Source organism: Meleagris gallopavo, chromosome 21 (genome assembly GCF_000146605.3).
Source record: "Meleagris gallopavo isolate NT-WF06-2002-E0010 breed Aviagen turkey brand Nicholas breeding stock chromosome 21, Turkey_5.1, whole genome shotgun sequence".
NCBI lineage: Eukaryota > Metazoa > Chordata > Aves > Galliformes > Phasianidae > Meleagris > Meleagris gallopavo.
The window spans coordinates 2,412,675-2,427,729 of record NC_015031.2 but is presented as its reverse complement, the minus strand read 5'-3'; the positions used below and the strand labels follow the sequence as shown (position 1 = coordinate 2,427,729).

At 44.7% G+C, this 15,055-nt stretch overlaps 1 protein-coding gene across 3 annotated transcripts in view; it reads right to left on the bottom strand.

The window, feature by feature from the left end:
• Positions 1–167: 167 nt before the first annotated feature.
• Positions 168–15,055, bottom strand: part of CAMKK1 (calcium/calmodulin dependent protein kinase kinase 1) — a 52,375-nt gene continuing 37,487 nt past the window's right edge. For 2 of the 3 annotated variants that reach the window (XM_010721802.3, XM_019621915.2), the window contains exons 10-17: positions 11,176–11,375; positions 10,371–10,424; positions 9,729–9,802; positions 6,030–6,117; positions 5,107–5,235; positions 4,608–4,711; positions 2,081–2,128; positions 168–469 (exon numbers count right to left, since the gene is read on the bottom strand). In XM_010721802.3, the coding sequence (XP_010720104.1) occupies positions 397–469; positions 2,081–2,128; positions 4,608–4,711; positions 5,107–5,235; positions 6,030–6,117; positions 9,729–9,802; positions 10,371–10,424; positions 11,176–11,375 (770 nt within the window). In that variant the 3' untranslated portion in view covers positions 168–396. The remainder of the gene's footprint in view (positions 470–2,080; positions 2,129–4,607; positions 4,712–5,106; positions 5,236–6,029; positions 6,118–9,728; positions 9,803–10,370; positions 10,425–11,175; positions 11,376–15,055) is intronic. The other variant, XM_003211680.4, reaches the window with a different exon arrangement.

Sequence of the window (15,055 nt, the reverse complement as noted above, 5' to 3'; positions counted from 1 at the left end):
AAAAAAGCAAGAAAAAGGTCTCTAGGGTGAACTACCCACGAGACAACGTTTGGTTTGTTGCATTGCAAAGAAAAACATTCATTGGTCAAGACACCCAGCTACAAAGCTCACACGTGAAGCACAATGTGGAGAGCAAGGCACACACAGGAGCACACGGACACCTCGCATGAGGAACACAGCTGCCCAGGAGGCCAAGCCAGCCCTGTGCCAGCTGAAACTCGTTTGTTTCTTTATTGCTGCTCTTTTCCTCCTTTGCAGTTTGCTAGGTTGGTCCGTTTTGCTTTTTGCTTTGCAGGCCCTGGACTTTGCGATGTGAGCAGATGTGTGCCAAACAACACCACGATGGGTACAGCAGCAGCAGCACGTGAGCAACCAGCCTGCAACAGCCACGCGGCTTCAGGATGTAGCTTCATCTTCACACACATCAGGCAGCTCTGAGTCCCTGCCTCCTTCTCTGCTCCCTTGTTTTCTACACAAACAGCACAGAAACACAGAGATTAGAGGTAAGTATGCAAAAAAAAATAAAATCAAGCAAGCTGTGTTTTTTCCAACAGGCAACCCGGGTCAATAGTGTTAATAGTAAGAAGGAATAGCAGCAAACCAGCCTGCTGTGCTGGTACCATGTAGACAGGTTAGAGATATCCCAGCTCAGTGCACTGCAGTGCTATGTGACTTTGCAGTTTTACACTTCCCTGGATAGCCCTGCGATATTTTTCAGTGCTGCCCACTCAGCTTCCCCCTCCAAAATAAAAACAAACACAGAAATCATCAAAATTCTGCCTCTGTGACAGCCCCGTGACAACCCTGACTCTGAGCATGGACTGTTTACAAGGAGTCCAAAAAACAGCCCCTTCTTCACTGCCTATCGTCCCCCTCCTTAAACACTGCACCACCCTGAGCTCCCTGCTCAGCACAGCATGGCTCCCTGCCTGCTCTGCACCCAGTGCTCACTGCCACCCCAAGCAGCTTTTGCCTCCAGGAGGGGTGCAGCACAAAGCAAGCTGACACAACGTCCGCACAGTGCTATGAATGTTCACTCAACTCAGTTTGTATGCATGGCAGCAGAGATCGAGGTGTTCATGCTCTGCATGGGAGCCAGGGCTCATGCTGTGAGGCCTGAGGCTGAACGTGAGCTTCCACTAAATATCTCTTTTAAAGAAATAAGACTTCCTGCTGTATTCTTAAACCACGTGTAAGTAAAGCCCAAACTGAACTATTATCCAGATTGCATTGCTGTTAACCAGTGCAACCACAAAAGTATCACAGCCACTAAGTGTTTATATGGGCCTGTGTGTCCATCAAGAGCCTCACAGCACTTCCAGCCTAAACATCTGCAGTACAGAACAGCAAAGGAGTGGGAAAACCTGCAGGGAGCTGAATGAGAGCTTACACGCTCCTGGGAAATGCTTATCACCTTCCCAGTGCCCACTGAGTCAACTGTTAAACACCAAAGTTCTGCCCTCATTTGGGCTGCTGATGTCCTATTCCTCTCTTCCAAGAACACAAGGATGCTGCGAGGGAGAAGAGAGGCAGGGAAGTTTGGATTTCTGCTTGTTTACAGAAAACCATAACCAAAAGAGTGCCCTTCCATCACTTGGAAGTGGTTTTCTATGAACCCTAAGCACTGCTGCTGAGCCGAGGGAGGCTGCGTGTGAACCTTAGGTTAACTGAGGTGCAGCAGCTGCAGAATTCCTTCTGGGCCTAAGCAGCTCCTCATCAGGACATTTTAGGTTCCTCTAGCTGGAGGCTGCTTCTTCAAGCCATGTCAGATGCAAAGGACCACAGCTGTGCTGTGCTTTCACTTCTGAAACAAGTCTTGAATGAAAAAAGACCATGCCTCATGAGCAAGGCTTCTTTCATCCCTTCCTCCCAGAAGAAGGAAACACAAAAGAATGATGAATAGTAGCAATGGAAAAGTATATATAAACATTAGTGTCACACATACAGAGAATTACTGCAGTAAAATTGCTCCTATAGGAAGGGAGGATGGAGCAGAATGCTGTCACTACTGCACAAGTCACACAGGCTGAGGGGGGAGACATTTCTACAGCACCCAGGGGAAATATAAACACCAAATTACCTTAAAGATGGATGCAAATATATAGATGTGTTTAGGAGGAATCTGTCCCTGAGAGCAAAACAGTGAGACAAAGGAAGAAAGTGATCATGAAGACAGTGACAGCAGGCAAACAAGCTTGTATTTCTGTACCTAACAAGCCTAGCAAGCAGAATGAAATGGACAGAGCATCAGTCAAGTCTACTTGCAGCCCAAAGGAGAGATGAGGATGAGCACTGCCAGTGCTGACATAAACCCACTTCAGCTCCTACCTCTGCCAAAAGCCCCTGGCTGCTTCCAACACACTGCTGACAGCCATAAGCACTTACCTGGGCCTCTCTATTTGGCATTGTGAGGGGAGGGTTAACATCCTGCCATGGTCACGGAGTTAGCAGCATGTACCATGGGTGATGCACTGATAGCTCAATGCAGGCAGAGCCATGTGAGCACAGGGTCTGTCACTACAGGATCCTCCTGAGAGTGAGTCCTTGTCAGAAGAAAATCCCACACCACATTTGTTGATTTTGTTCTCAGTCAGACTGTGAGAACACCTACCTGCACTGTGGGGCACAGCTCTTCCATGAGACAAACAACTCTTTAGAATGAGAATTAATATGGCTTTTGGTTGGGCTTGGCTCTGTTCTGACAGAATCTACGTTACCTGTCTGAAATCTTCCTGACTGAAGAAACTGATGCTGAACACCAGCAGAGACCAAGGCAGTGTTTTAAGTAGAAATGCCAGGCAAATGTAAACCCAGTCTGTAGCTGTTCCCTTGTTAAAGATGATGCTGAAAACACAGCTGGCCTAAGCTATCTCTGCAGTGTATTTTTGAGCAGCCCCACGGCAGCAAGCCCCAGGACTTTCTCAGCACAAAGCCCTCACAGAGCAGGTACCTCTGTGCTGCTTTGGGAGAAGCTATTCCTGGTGTGAGACTTGGATCAGCTGTCAGCCACATTTCCCTCCTGGCTTGCTCAGTTCCACCCTACATGCACAGAAAGGCCCTAAGGACAGTGACAGCTCTCTCAAAGCAGGGCAGGCTGCTTAAATAGAGACTGATTCCCCATACTGCCACGTGTCATCAATAGCAGCAGCAGCCATAATGGGAAAGTAAATTGGGTCTGTCAAAACACAGCAATTAATTTGATAGGTAGTAGTTGCAATAAATGTGCATAATAAAATGTGGTGAAACCAGTGCTGACTCAATTAGGAGAAATCTAGAGCAAGCAGAAGAAATATGGCAAATACTAACAGAAACCCAGAACTTAGCTTTGAACAATGAACAATTGGCTTAAAAAAAAAAAGCCTCTGCAACTGGAAAGATTAAGAAATGATTGGTGTGTCTTCTGCAGATACTATTAGCAAGAGAGCTGAACCTGGCCATGGTCTGCAGGGTCTGCAAGGCCTGATGAACCACTGCAACTTCTGGGGGGTCCTGTATGAAAGGCAGAGCCAGAGGTGACTGCCTGCCTCGGGTTTGTGCTGCCAGGACACTCAGCCCCAGGTACCCATGGGGTTAAAGTGACAGACAGCAGCTCTCACACAGCTTGTAGGTGTGCATGGGAGAGGCAGGCATTGCAAAAGAAAGAGTTTTTTCATTTTAATTCCCTTCTGACTCCCTGGTGAATGTGCCTGCCATTCCAACAGCTGCCTTTTTAACTTGTGTTATTAAACAAAGTAATACACAAGAGTGTGGAGAGGACTGAGTCTTCTAGGTCTAAGCAGAGCTAAAGTAGCCTTCCCTTCTGCCAGCACTAATTTAAAAACTACTTCAAATCACTAATGCCTTACTGGCATCCTCTAAAGAAACAAAAGCTACTGCAAACACAAAAGACCTCCTCATATTGCAAAGACTTCTGCCCATGCAATTTCTGCACATAACGTTTCCAAAACCAGAGCCTAGCATGCTGTTTACACAAAATACAGAGATCAGGAAGAAATCAGGGAAAATTCAGTTAGAAGATTTACTGTTTCCTCCTCTGAATTCCAAAAAGTGAGCCGTTCAGCTGGCTCCTTTCTCTTCTTAAGTGAAAAAGCCATGTCCACGTGCTCTCTGCCTATACAACTTCATGGTGCCTGCCAGTTCAGACACCCAGACTTGGACACCAGACAAACCATATCATTTCATTTCTAGCTTATAAAACACAAAAGCTGCTCATCTGACACCTTTTTCATTATCCAGGAAAAGGAAAGAAGACTAAAGCACTCAACAGATACCCTTATTTTAGTCCTCCTATCTCCAGTGAATCTTTGATCACAGCATACTACAAACTAACAGGTTAAAAAACCAGGCCAAGCTTAGTACCTTAAGTGTGTTTAGGCCAAACCACCTTAGAGAAAGAACTCCATCTATAAGGAGCCTTCAAGCTTGTTTTACTGCATTGTATTTTAATCCTGGAGGACCTGAAGCAGAATTCAGCCTCAATATTTGAGGCAAAAGTGAGTTTTGTCCTTAAACGATAGGGAAAATATTTGTAAATGGCTTCCCTTGTCTCTTCTGTGCACTTTTACACTGCACACATGGCAGAGCCAGGCAAGGCTGCATATACATACATCAGCAGGTTCCCTGGAGCAGACATGGACCTCTCCTCCCGTCTGGTCTGAACTTCAAATGGATTTCCAAAGGAGCGTTTTCTTAGCATGGCCTTCACTAGGATCTTTGAGGAAGAAAAACAGACTGCTGAGAACATCCCCCTGAAGTTGAAAGGAGTCTAACAACAGCTTCTTTAATAATTCAGCAGACATTTAACAGCATTACATCTAGAGCATGTACCAGAAAAACCCACAAAACAGCCACTTCCAAGCAGTCTCAGCATCATTTGCTTAGGCAGTGAGCTCGGATTCCTGGACACAGACCATTGCTGGCAAGAATCAAAGCACATCTTTGTGCAGCTGACTGCTGCCTACTGCTCCTAAGTTTGTAAGAAGGCAGCCTCAGAGCTCTCCTGGGCCAGGAGCACACATGTACCCTCTAAACCTCCTTTACCAGTTGAGAGCTTGAAAGTGTCATGCTCTTGGCTCATTCAAATAAACTGCTGTGGTTTATACATACCACAGCAGGCAAACTTGGGATTGTCTTCACTGAGTTCTTCACTTCCTCCTCTGTAACCTCCACCACAGTACAGTGCTCTTCTTCCAGTGGCAGAGGCTCCTCACCACCCTTGGTTAGCCATGGATGTACCTACATGGGGAGGAACACAGACTGCTCAAAGTCTGCCATGCAAAATCAATGAATGCAACTCCCAAGTACTTCCCATTATCATTGGCTGTGGCTTCCTGGGCATAGAGGGAAGGGATGTCACTTTTCTTCTCAAAGTTCAACCTTCCTACCGTCAGCTTTAGCAGAAAATGTGCTGGTGTTGGCCTGAGACAAAGCAGAGAATAGTAGTGTGCCCTCTAAGGGATGCTAATGGGTCCCTGAGAAATCTTGCTGATTCAAGGCTTCAGTGAGAGGTGAAAGGAGGACACAAAGCACATGCCAAAACAGAATGAAAGCAAACTCTGCAAAGCACTGTGCTCTGTCAGGACTATTTGTTCTCTGTGTTAATAAGCATCCCCCAAGTAATACTGATAGAAGCAAATATGATGCCTTGAGACCATTGCCACACAAGTACTAGACAAGGAAGGCACTGCCAGCCCCTGTAACACAGGTCTAGCATACACAATAGGCCTCTGCAGCTTACAGTTCCCATGACAATGTTGATTCCACTGGGGAATCGCTGAAGATCAGCCAGCTTTTGAGTAATTTTAATTTAAATAAGTAAACAAGAGAGCTTTTGTCAATACTCCCCAAGCAAGCAGCAGCAATAGAACACTGCAAAATGAGCACTCTCCCTTTCTGTGTCAGTTTGCCAGAAAAAGCTCACAAAACAAATATTAGGAACAGCTCTGCCCCATTAGGAGGTATCAAAGGAACAAAAAAAAAAAATAAAAATCAGTTGAGACAAAAGACTGCAATATCAATGCTCAATTTACCTTAATTTCAGGGACTGTTATCCTTGTTTCTGGATTTTTATCAAGCATGCGTAAGATCAGCTCCTTGAGCTCATCACTTATCTGTAATCTGAGTAAAGAAAACAAGAGAACTGTCAGTGCTCAAGGCACGCGTTCTCCCTCCTGCAGTTACTTGTTAGAAAAACTGCTTGAAAGGTATTTTCTCTGCAAACCAGCTAGAAAAAGGAAGATTTAGTTTTCTTGGTTCCTTCTCAGACATTATGGTCACTGCTAAGACATTTAGTTACACTCTTCTGCCAACTAACACAGCTATGCATTTCTTACCTGTACAGCTCAGCCCCAGGACACTGAAAGGAGGGAAGGAACAGATGTGACTAAGAGATGGAAATATATCTGACTTCTTAGCACTGTTTCTAAGACTAAATGATAAGACTGCCTGAACCCAGAAGCCACTCCATTCTCATTAAGCCCTTGGTCCTGCTGGCCCTCCCATCTCTAGTCTGAAGACTTCAGTGACTTCTGTTGCTAATGATGTAAGCCATATCTTTAAGAACACACTTGATCTATATGATCAAAAAGTGGTACTGAAATAAAATGTCTCATATGACACAACTGCATTAGGTTCTTGAAAAGCTGTATCACAACTGCCTTCCAATGAAGTGCATAGCTGCACGGAGATGGATTTGGCAGCATAAAATGTCACTTGCCAGCAGGGCTGGATTTCAATGCTAGAATCAGATTCAAAACCCTGATGAGAACCAGGTACTGTGCCCACCTCCTCTGCACCCTCCCAAAAAAGAAGGAATAATCATAAAACTACACGAAGACCAAATCATAATAAGGGATATTTTAGTTTGATGAAATCATAGCTGCTGTTCAATAATTTATGAGTACTTTACGTGCATTTAGGTTATGGGATCTTTCACAAACAACCACAAGAAAACACCGGGGAAGGGGCAGCAGGTGAGTGCAATTCAGAGTGAACATCAAGTATCTACAGTGAACAGGCAATATAGCCCAGAAATGGGGAATAGCAGGAGTTCACAGAGACTTCCCAAGTCCAAGGCTGCACTTCAGGTGATGTTTTAGGTGGGAATGGGAAGAACTGTGCTGTTCTTGAGATGAGATCCAGACACAGAGGAGCAGCTATGGAGAGCAAAAGAGCATTCAGCAGGTCAAAATAAATAGACTCCTAAAGGAGGAGCACTCTGAGACAGAAGTGCAGCGGTGTTTGTAAAATATTTAACATCAGATCTGTGCCAAACTAGCAACACGTTAACTTAAAATACAAGATATAGACTAAATAACCACCTAACATTTCTGGCACCACACTGATTTCTACACAGGATGAATGCTATAAGGAAAAGCCCTGCAAACAAGACTGCAAAGCTCCTAGTGAGTTATAACCAGGTAACTGACTGCCTTACCCTGCCTCTGTTTTCCCTTCTCTCTATTCTACCAGGGTTCATCTTGTACCCCATGTCATTTCTCACTTGAGAAGTCTGTGCTATCTGCAATTTCTCATGGTCACAGCACTGTAACAGCTTTCAGGAAAACACCAAGCATCACAGAGTTCAGCATCTATTTGATGCTGAGGGGTTTGTCAATCCCATACATCATTTTGCAGGGTGCCCACAGGCAGCAAGGTCAGGGGATACTGTCCTGAAATTCAGCTCTTTACCAGGAAGAGCTATGCAGAGCTTCTGGCTCTCTTAGCATGTGCCTGACCAGAAACTCCTCCAGTGTGCTTTTTAGCCACGTCAGGATCACCAGGGTGCAAGCTGTAGCTAGCCTTGTTCATCTCATGTCATGCCAAGGACTGAACGACGTGAACAAGAACACTGGAGTGATAAATATTTATCCTAGCATCTCTAAGGGAAGGGAAGGGACGGCATGGGTACAGTCAGCTTCAAAGGTTGTCAGGAAACAGGCAATGAACTTCCACGGACTGTCTGCACAAAGGAATGCATCTTTTGTAGCCATGGTGAAATAAATTGAAACCAAAATATTCCTGACTGTAACGAGTTGCTAATTCCTTGGGAGGTCAGTGTGGACTCAGCCCAGTGAATTCCAGCTTTGTGTCTTTGTTATTGATTTCATCTAACAGGTAGATGCAGTTTAGACAGATGTCAACACCCAGCAGCTCTACTTATCCAACAGCCTACTGAGGGGTACAGCTTTTTGTTAGATCGAGAGACCAGGTGACTGAGAAGTCCAAATAAACTGCAGAGCTGCATTACTGCTGGAGGAAATGTCTGAATGAAGAAAATGTTCTTAGCACAACCCAGTTAGCCCGTTAAATGTTAATAACTTACTGCAGAGACAGATGGGAACAGTCACTTGTAAGCTGACTGCTAACCCAAATATATGGTGGCTGAGAGGACAGGCATTCTGCCAGAACCTAAGCAAGCAGAGAGACTAGAGAGAAACAAACAATTTATTTTTATTTTTTGCTGCAGTGCTGTTACAGACCAAGCCCTGCATCAACTACAGAACAATAGGTGGGAACACAGCAATGTAGCACGAATGGTCAGCCTTTGTGCTCTCAGTGCCTGAAGCCCTGTTATGTGCCAAATCTCACCGACCATCAGAACTATCCCATACCAGTGACTGGGGCCTGTGTTTGACACCAAACAAGTGCTTAGGTCTTTAGGAGCAGAGGTGTGCCCCACGCAGTCCTCCGTGTGGCTCCATCAGCCCAAGTAGAGATTGCTTCATCTGAGCTATCTGCAGCGGCTGTGCTTCAGTCAGTGAGAGGTAATTAACACAGCCAGTGGAGTCTGGGTTATGAGTCATCCTATCTAAAGCAGATTTCTAAAATAGGACATTCTAAGTACCCATTTCTCTTCGCGGACTCAAAAGGAAGCCTGGGATTGCTGAAGCAGGGGCCCAGCCCCTCACTGTGAACGTCTAAAAATTCAGTGAGTATATCACAAATAATGTAACAGTGGATATCTGTACATTATCTGGGGTTGTCTGGCAATCTCTCTCCCTTCCTCTCTAATAACTTTATGTTAGTACTTTATATTAGATTTTTAATTTCCTCATCCTTGTTTTGAATCAAGTAATTTTATTTCTAAAAAAACTCATGCTTTTTGTAACCAGGAACAAGAAGAGAGACCCCAAAAAAGTCCGTGTTTGCCAGCATACAAGACAAATCCACATTTTCTTAGATTGCATTAGATAAGGCAGGTTTGGGACTCTGCAGGTTGTGGGACAAGTACCCTCCAGAAGACATTTCCCAGCTCCAAGGTAGATCTGTGTAAGCTGTGGGTGTTTACTCAGACCAGGTCCAAGGTCTGAGTATTATTATAATTAATAAATTACTATAGAAAACCAACATACTAAATCTTTCCAGTATTAGCCAGATGGCAGAAGTACAAAACTTCAATGAATCCCAGCTTCCAGCATCTTCACTCAAGTAAGCTGAGGCAGAACTCCATGGACCCATAATTAAATCCCCCTATTTACACCAAAAGTCTCAAGAGCAATTGCCTTTGGTTTTCATCTACACAATGTACAAACAGAAGCAGCAAAGGCAGCTGCAATGCTTTTACAGCAATGCTGGCACAACACTCATATGAAGGACCCAGGGGAACGCAAAGAACCTCATCTGCCTCTGTCCATCCCTCCATGGTGATCCACCAGCACTTATACTGCACAGCGAGCAATGCCAAAGACTGATCTTTACTTTACAGTAGCTGAGTAAAGTTTACTTACTCTTCTGGGAACTCCACAGGCTTGTTCTTGATCTTGTTATGAAGACCCAGAATATATTCATCTATAAAAGGACACTGTAAAACAAACAAAGATTTCCCAGTTGTCAAAGATCTTGGCACCGCTTCGGTGTTTGCCATTCATTCAACAGAATGAAACTTCCTGTGTGCATTGTCTGAATTTGATGTGGAAATGGAAGTAAAATCTCCACAAAATAAATCCATTTCTTTAAAATAAGTAATATATAAAGAAGAAAAGCAGAGGGACCAAACAAATACAGAATGTGATTGGGACACCCCTCTCTATCCAGCCTACCATGTGACCATTTTCCTTTTCTCTGTTACGTTTTTCTATCTGGAGCACAGAAATACTGATACTGACTGGCCTGATTCACTGCTTGAAGACCTGTGTGGGAAGCATAATTTAGAGTTAGGTATTATTATTTAAACACCTGTTTTTCCATTCTGAATACAGGGGTCAGCTCTTGAAGTCCCTTCTCATCTGCAGGGTGATTTGGGAAAACAGAAGTCTGTGGAAAGTAGACCTCTGCTTCTAACATTTGCCTTTATTTGGAAAGGAATGAGCGAAAAGACAGGCAGGCAGACACTCTCATACAGGGGCTCCAGCATCTGAAAGCCAGCTTACCTTCCCATAAACAAAGCAGTACAGGGTAATTCCCATGGCCCATACATCAAGTGCCTGAAAGAAAGCAAGTGCAGGCAGTAAATTAGATGCAACACAGAGAATAGAAATGAGCTGGATTTGCCCACTGACTCACAGAACTACTTGCACACATTTAACATTTTGTTTAATTTTACTGCAGTGTCTCTGAAGTTGGGCTCCTAAAGGCATTTATGGCCTTTGTGGGGAATGAGAACTGTGCTGGCTCAGACACCACCACACTTGTCTTTGCTGTGAAGAGCACTGACCAGTGAGCAGTCCTTTCTTCTTACAGAAGATGACAGTTCAAGGCTGAGCCTCAAGGAACCGCTGAACTTCAAGTCTTCTTCCAAGTTTAAAGGAAAAAAGGCAAAAAGCAAAAGCTAGACCCTATTCTAACACCTGCATTACAATATTCATCCACATTCCTCACTTTCAGGGTATCAAGATATGACTTCGGTGCTCAGCAACCCTTTATGAATCTTGATTACTTTGGAAGGAAATGGGGATTTTTGTACTTCCTTGTTAAGCAGGAAAAGGGTCCTGTTGGACTCTACCCTGCCTCCTTGTCTTGGCAGGGGCTTGACAAAAAGTCCATCTACCTCTATACAGAACAACCAACATGAGTTTTGCCTGAACTCAAAATCAGAGCTTTGATTTTACTTGAAAACAATACCAATCTACACCATAATGCCAGAGAGAGCAAAATGCAAAGGATGTAGGTGTGGTGCTCCCCTTTGTGCACTGCCTGTGAGATCCCAGGAGACACTGGCTGTGAGCCACGACCTACCTTTCCACTGAAACTTTTGCCCGTGTCTGAAATGGCCTCTGGTGCCATGAAGGCTGGTGTTCCTGCTGTGCTGGAAAGCTGGGCATCGTTCCCTTCAAACTGATTACTGACTCCAAAATCAGCAATTTTGACATGTCCATCATCTCCTAACAGCAAATTGGAAGGCTTGATATCTCGGTGAATGATCTTCTGGTAGTGCACTAGAAAAAAAGACATGAATATGGTTTGCCATGATCCACCCAAACAAAAATCTTTCTGCAAAGATGCAAATAAAAGGTGCAGACTCACACATCCTGCTCTGAAAGCAGGAATCTTTCATTACAAGCTATCTATGAAGTAATGTTGCAGCTGCAATAAAGCAATTTCTTGGATACTCAGGAAAGCAGCAGCAGGGAGCTGTAGAAAAATGACTCCTAGGAACGGAGAGAAAATTTAAATCAAAGAACAGCTTTCAGAACATGAAATGTCCCCAAAAGCAGAGCTGTAGAAAATCCAGCAGACTGTATTGAACAGAAGTGGAAATGCTCTAGTTCTTACTGCCTTTCCCAGGAGAACAGGACCCCTGCACCCCACTGCTCCCCCAGCCTCAATTATCATTTTCACATTTGCTTTTGGCATCTCACAGGAAACACGCAATTGGGAGAGGAAAATACTGATCTCATCCTTTCCTGGTTTACAAACCTGGTTAGCACATTGCCACAGAAGCAACCTGTCCTACAGAGCAAATCAGCTTGTGTTTTAGGAGCAGTAATGAACAACTTCCACGTAACCATTCTGCTCTTCCCAAGAAAGCTTTCCAGCAGGCCTTGTCTGAGGAAAGGAAATCACACTTGCAGATATTTTTTCTGCAAGGAGCTCTCCTTAGGTTAAAGCAATGCTGATTGATGTTGTCCTTGGCACATGAAAGAGAGCCTCAAACACATGCAGAGATCTAGGATCACTTCCATATAACTCATCTGGGCAGCACACTGAGGCTGGGTGGGAGAGATTTCAAAGGCATTATGTTAAGCAGTGTGCTGTGGGCAGCTGACTCATTAGCAGCACACATACCCACAGGTAAAGTGAGATGCTCCATTCCCCCAAGAGCTGATCTGGAGTCAGAATAGACAAAAGCCTGATGGAGAGCATTAGTTAAAAGCACTGCTGGTTACATCCTCTTCCAGATGTGCAGCAACTGTGTGGCCATGCTGCGATGTGGGCCAGTTAATGCTGTAACAGCCTGGCTAGACAGTCAGATGAACACTGAAAGCTCTGCGACAACAGTAATTATGAGGAGACATCTGCTATGCAGCAAAGCTGGTGGCAAGCTGACATTTCATTATGGTAATGGAGGTAGAGCAAAAAAAGAAAGTGGGGAGAGGGGAAGTGATGTTTCCCTTCAGGAAATGATTAGATGCCCTTCACGTACATGACTGGGTGAAGGCTGCTGAACAATATGCCTGATCCTACAGAGCTGAGATTCCCAAAACCTCTACAAAAATACAGGCTACAAAAACGTGCAGACCATCCCCAGAGCTAAGCCTGAAAACAGAGGGACCTGCACTAGGGTACTCTGGGCTCTTTATTATTTTTTCCCCATACTATTTATTTCATAAAACGCATTCCCTGCCTTTGAGCAATTGAATGAAAGTAGAAGAGAAATGTGGTTTGTTTGCCAGTTGCTCTGTTTGTTCAGTGCCCACATCAGCCTGGTGCTGTGTGTCTGAGCACTGCAGCAATGACTGCTGAACAAAGAAGTTGAAAACACCCTTTGCGAAAAAGTAGTCCAACACCAGAGTCAATGAACATTTGTGCCTCACAGACCAGAACATCCACTCTTGACATGAGCATTAGGAACAGTGACAGTCTATGACCTAGACTGCTTAGAGGAGAAAGTCAGCACAAGTGCCTCTGGGGCAGCAAAGCACAGGCTGTGCTTTCAAAAGTGAGACTGACACGTCCCAGGGCATTGCAATGTAACGTGTGCCAGGTTTGCCCCTGGCTGACAATTTAAATAGCAGTAAACTGAGATGTGAAGGAAATAAGCACAGAGGGGATGTGGTTGGCCAGGTCAGGAATGGTGGTGCAGGGAGCAGTGCCCAACCCACACACCATGCTGCTTGAAAAACTTATTCTTAAAGCATGTCTTCTGTCTAGCTGCCTTGTGGAGAGGCAACAGTCGTAGAGAGAGGAGGACATGGAACAGAAATCATGCACCAAGCACCAGCTGGTACAAACGACTGAGGTTCCATCACAGCTACAAACAGAAAGAGCTTTAGTTCATGCCTGCCAAGAAATGATCTGGTGTAGAGCTACTAAACTGATGAAGCAACCTAAAATCAGTTTTCTGTTCTGAAGAAATGCCGTTCTTAAAGACCTTGGTGCTTTACAGCAGGGCTGGCTGGAGGCTGGCCAGCTATACAGTGGGATGCTCCAGCAGCGACACAGGCACCGCTGCAGTGCAACACAAAAAGAGCCCGGGGACAGGGCTGTCTTGTAGGACAAGTATGTATTAAACCAGTGTGATCTGCATTTCCAGTAGAATATGCAGAGGAAAAGATGGTGTTATCCTTGTAGAACTCTAAAGGGAGAGCTAAGCATCTCAGAAATAAAAGCCAACCACTAGTAATACCCTCTAGATTGCTAATGACTGTACAGAAGGGACAACACACAACTCACTGAGCCATCTCTAAGCAGGTGACAGCCAAAGTCAGCCAAAAGGGAGTAAAAAGCAGCCACCAGCACAAATTAACTCACATTTCATCACCCTCAAGTGTCCGAGAGCAAGAAACACACAAAACACAGCAATTCCCACGCATATGGATTTGTCTGTATCCTTCCCAGGGTTAAAACTGAAGCAGAGCTGGCCAAAGCAGATCGCTTAACTGAAGCTGCTTCAGCAAACTGATGAAATGGTTTCCCTCGTTGCTGTTATCTGGAAATGATTCTGCTCTTAAGAGTAGAGGTCAGCAGCTCACTGTAACAACTCCTCTGTGCTCCAAGATGCTCTGCACTTTCTTTGTTGACAGGACTAATTAAAAAAAAGAAAAAAAAATCGATACCAATTCATAATGAAAATGGAACAATGTAAGATATCACAGAGCCCTTAGGAGAAAGTCTGATTCCGGAGAGCTCCATTAAATTTGGTTTTATTAGAGACATGCTTCACTTTCATGGAAAGGTAATGGTATTTCAGGCCAATCTGCATCTGAATAACAATCCCATGAATTTGTAGAACATTTCTGAGGCACAGTTCCCAAAATGCATCAGAAATAGCTGTTTGCTAAACCTCACAGCTGCCCCATGAATACAGTAGGCATGAAAACTAAGGGTGCACACGCTGCATTTCCATCACAACCTGTGTTTGAAAGCCTGGCCAGGCACATCCAAAATTGGACTCTGTGAAATCCTGGTTGTCTTCTGCCATCCAGATCACTCCAAGCCTTCAAAACAGTCCGGGTGCTGACTCTCCAAGGGATGAATTTGTACTTCCAGCTTACAAAACATGCCCAGTTAGGACAATGTTTTGGTACACACTGAACATCATCTCCATGAAAAGCCAGTGGGTGTTGTGGGAAGGGCATTAAAGGAAAGCACAGGCTTACATTACACTGCCTCTGAACATCAGAGCCAAATGACTTTAACAAAATCTTGTAGAAAGCCAATCCTACAAGTGTTATCACTGCAATAATAAGCACATTGTCCCCAGAAAGCTCTCACCCCTCAACTGTACCCTTGCCTCTCAGGAAGGTGTGGGTCTGGGAGCATTGCAACTGCAACCTGCACTGTGTGGGTTAGCACTGCACTGAAAAGCAATGATCAGGCAGGGCACTGCAGTGGATGGGGGTGGAGAAAGAGGCAGATTTGGGTGAGCATCTCTGCTGCTAGGCCAGCTGGCTCC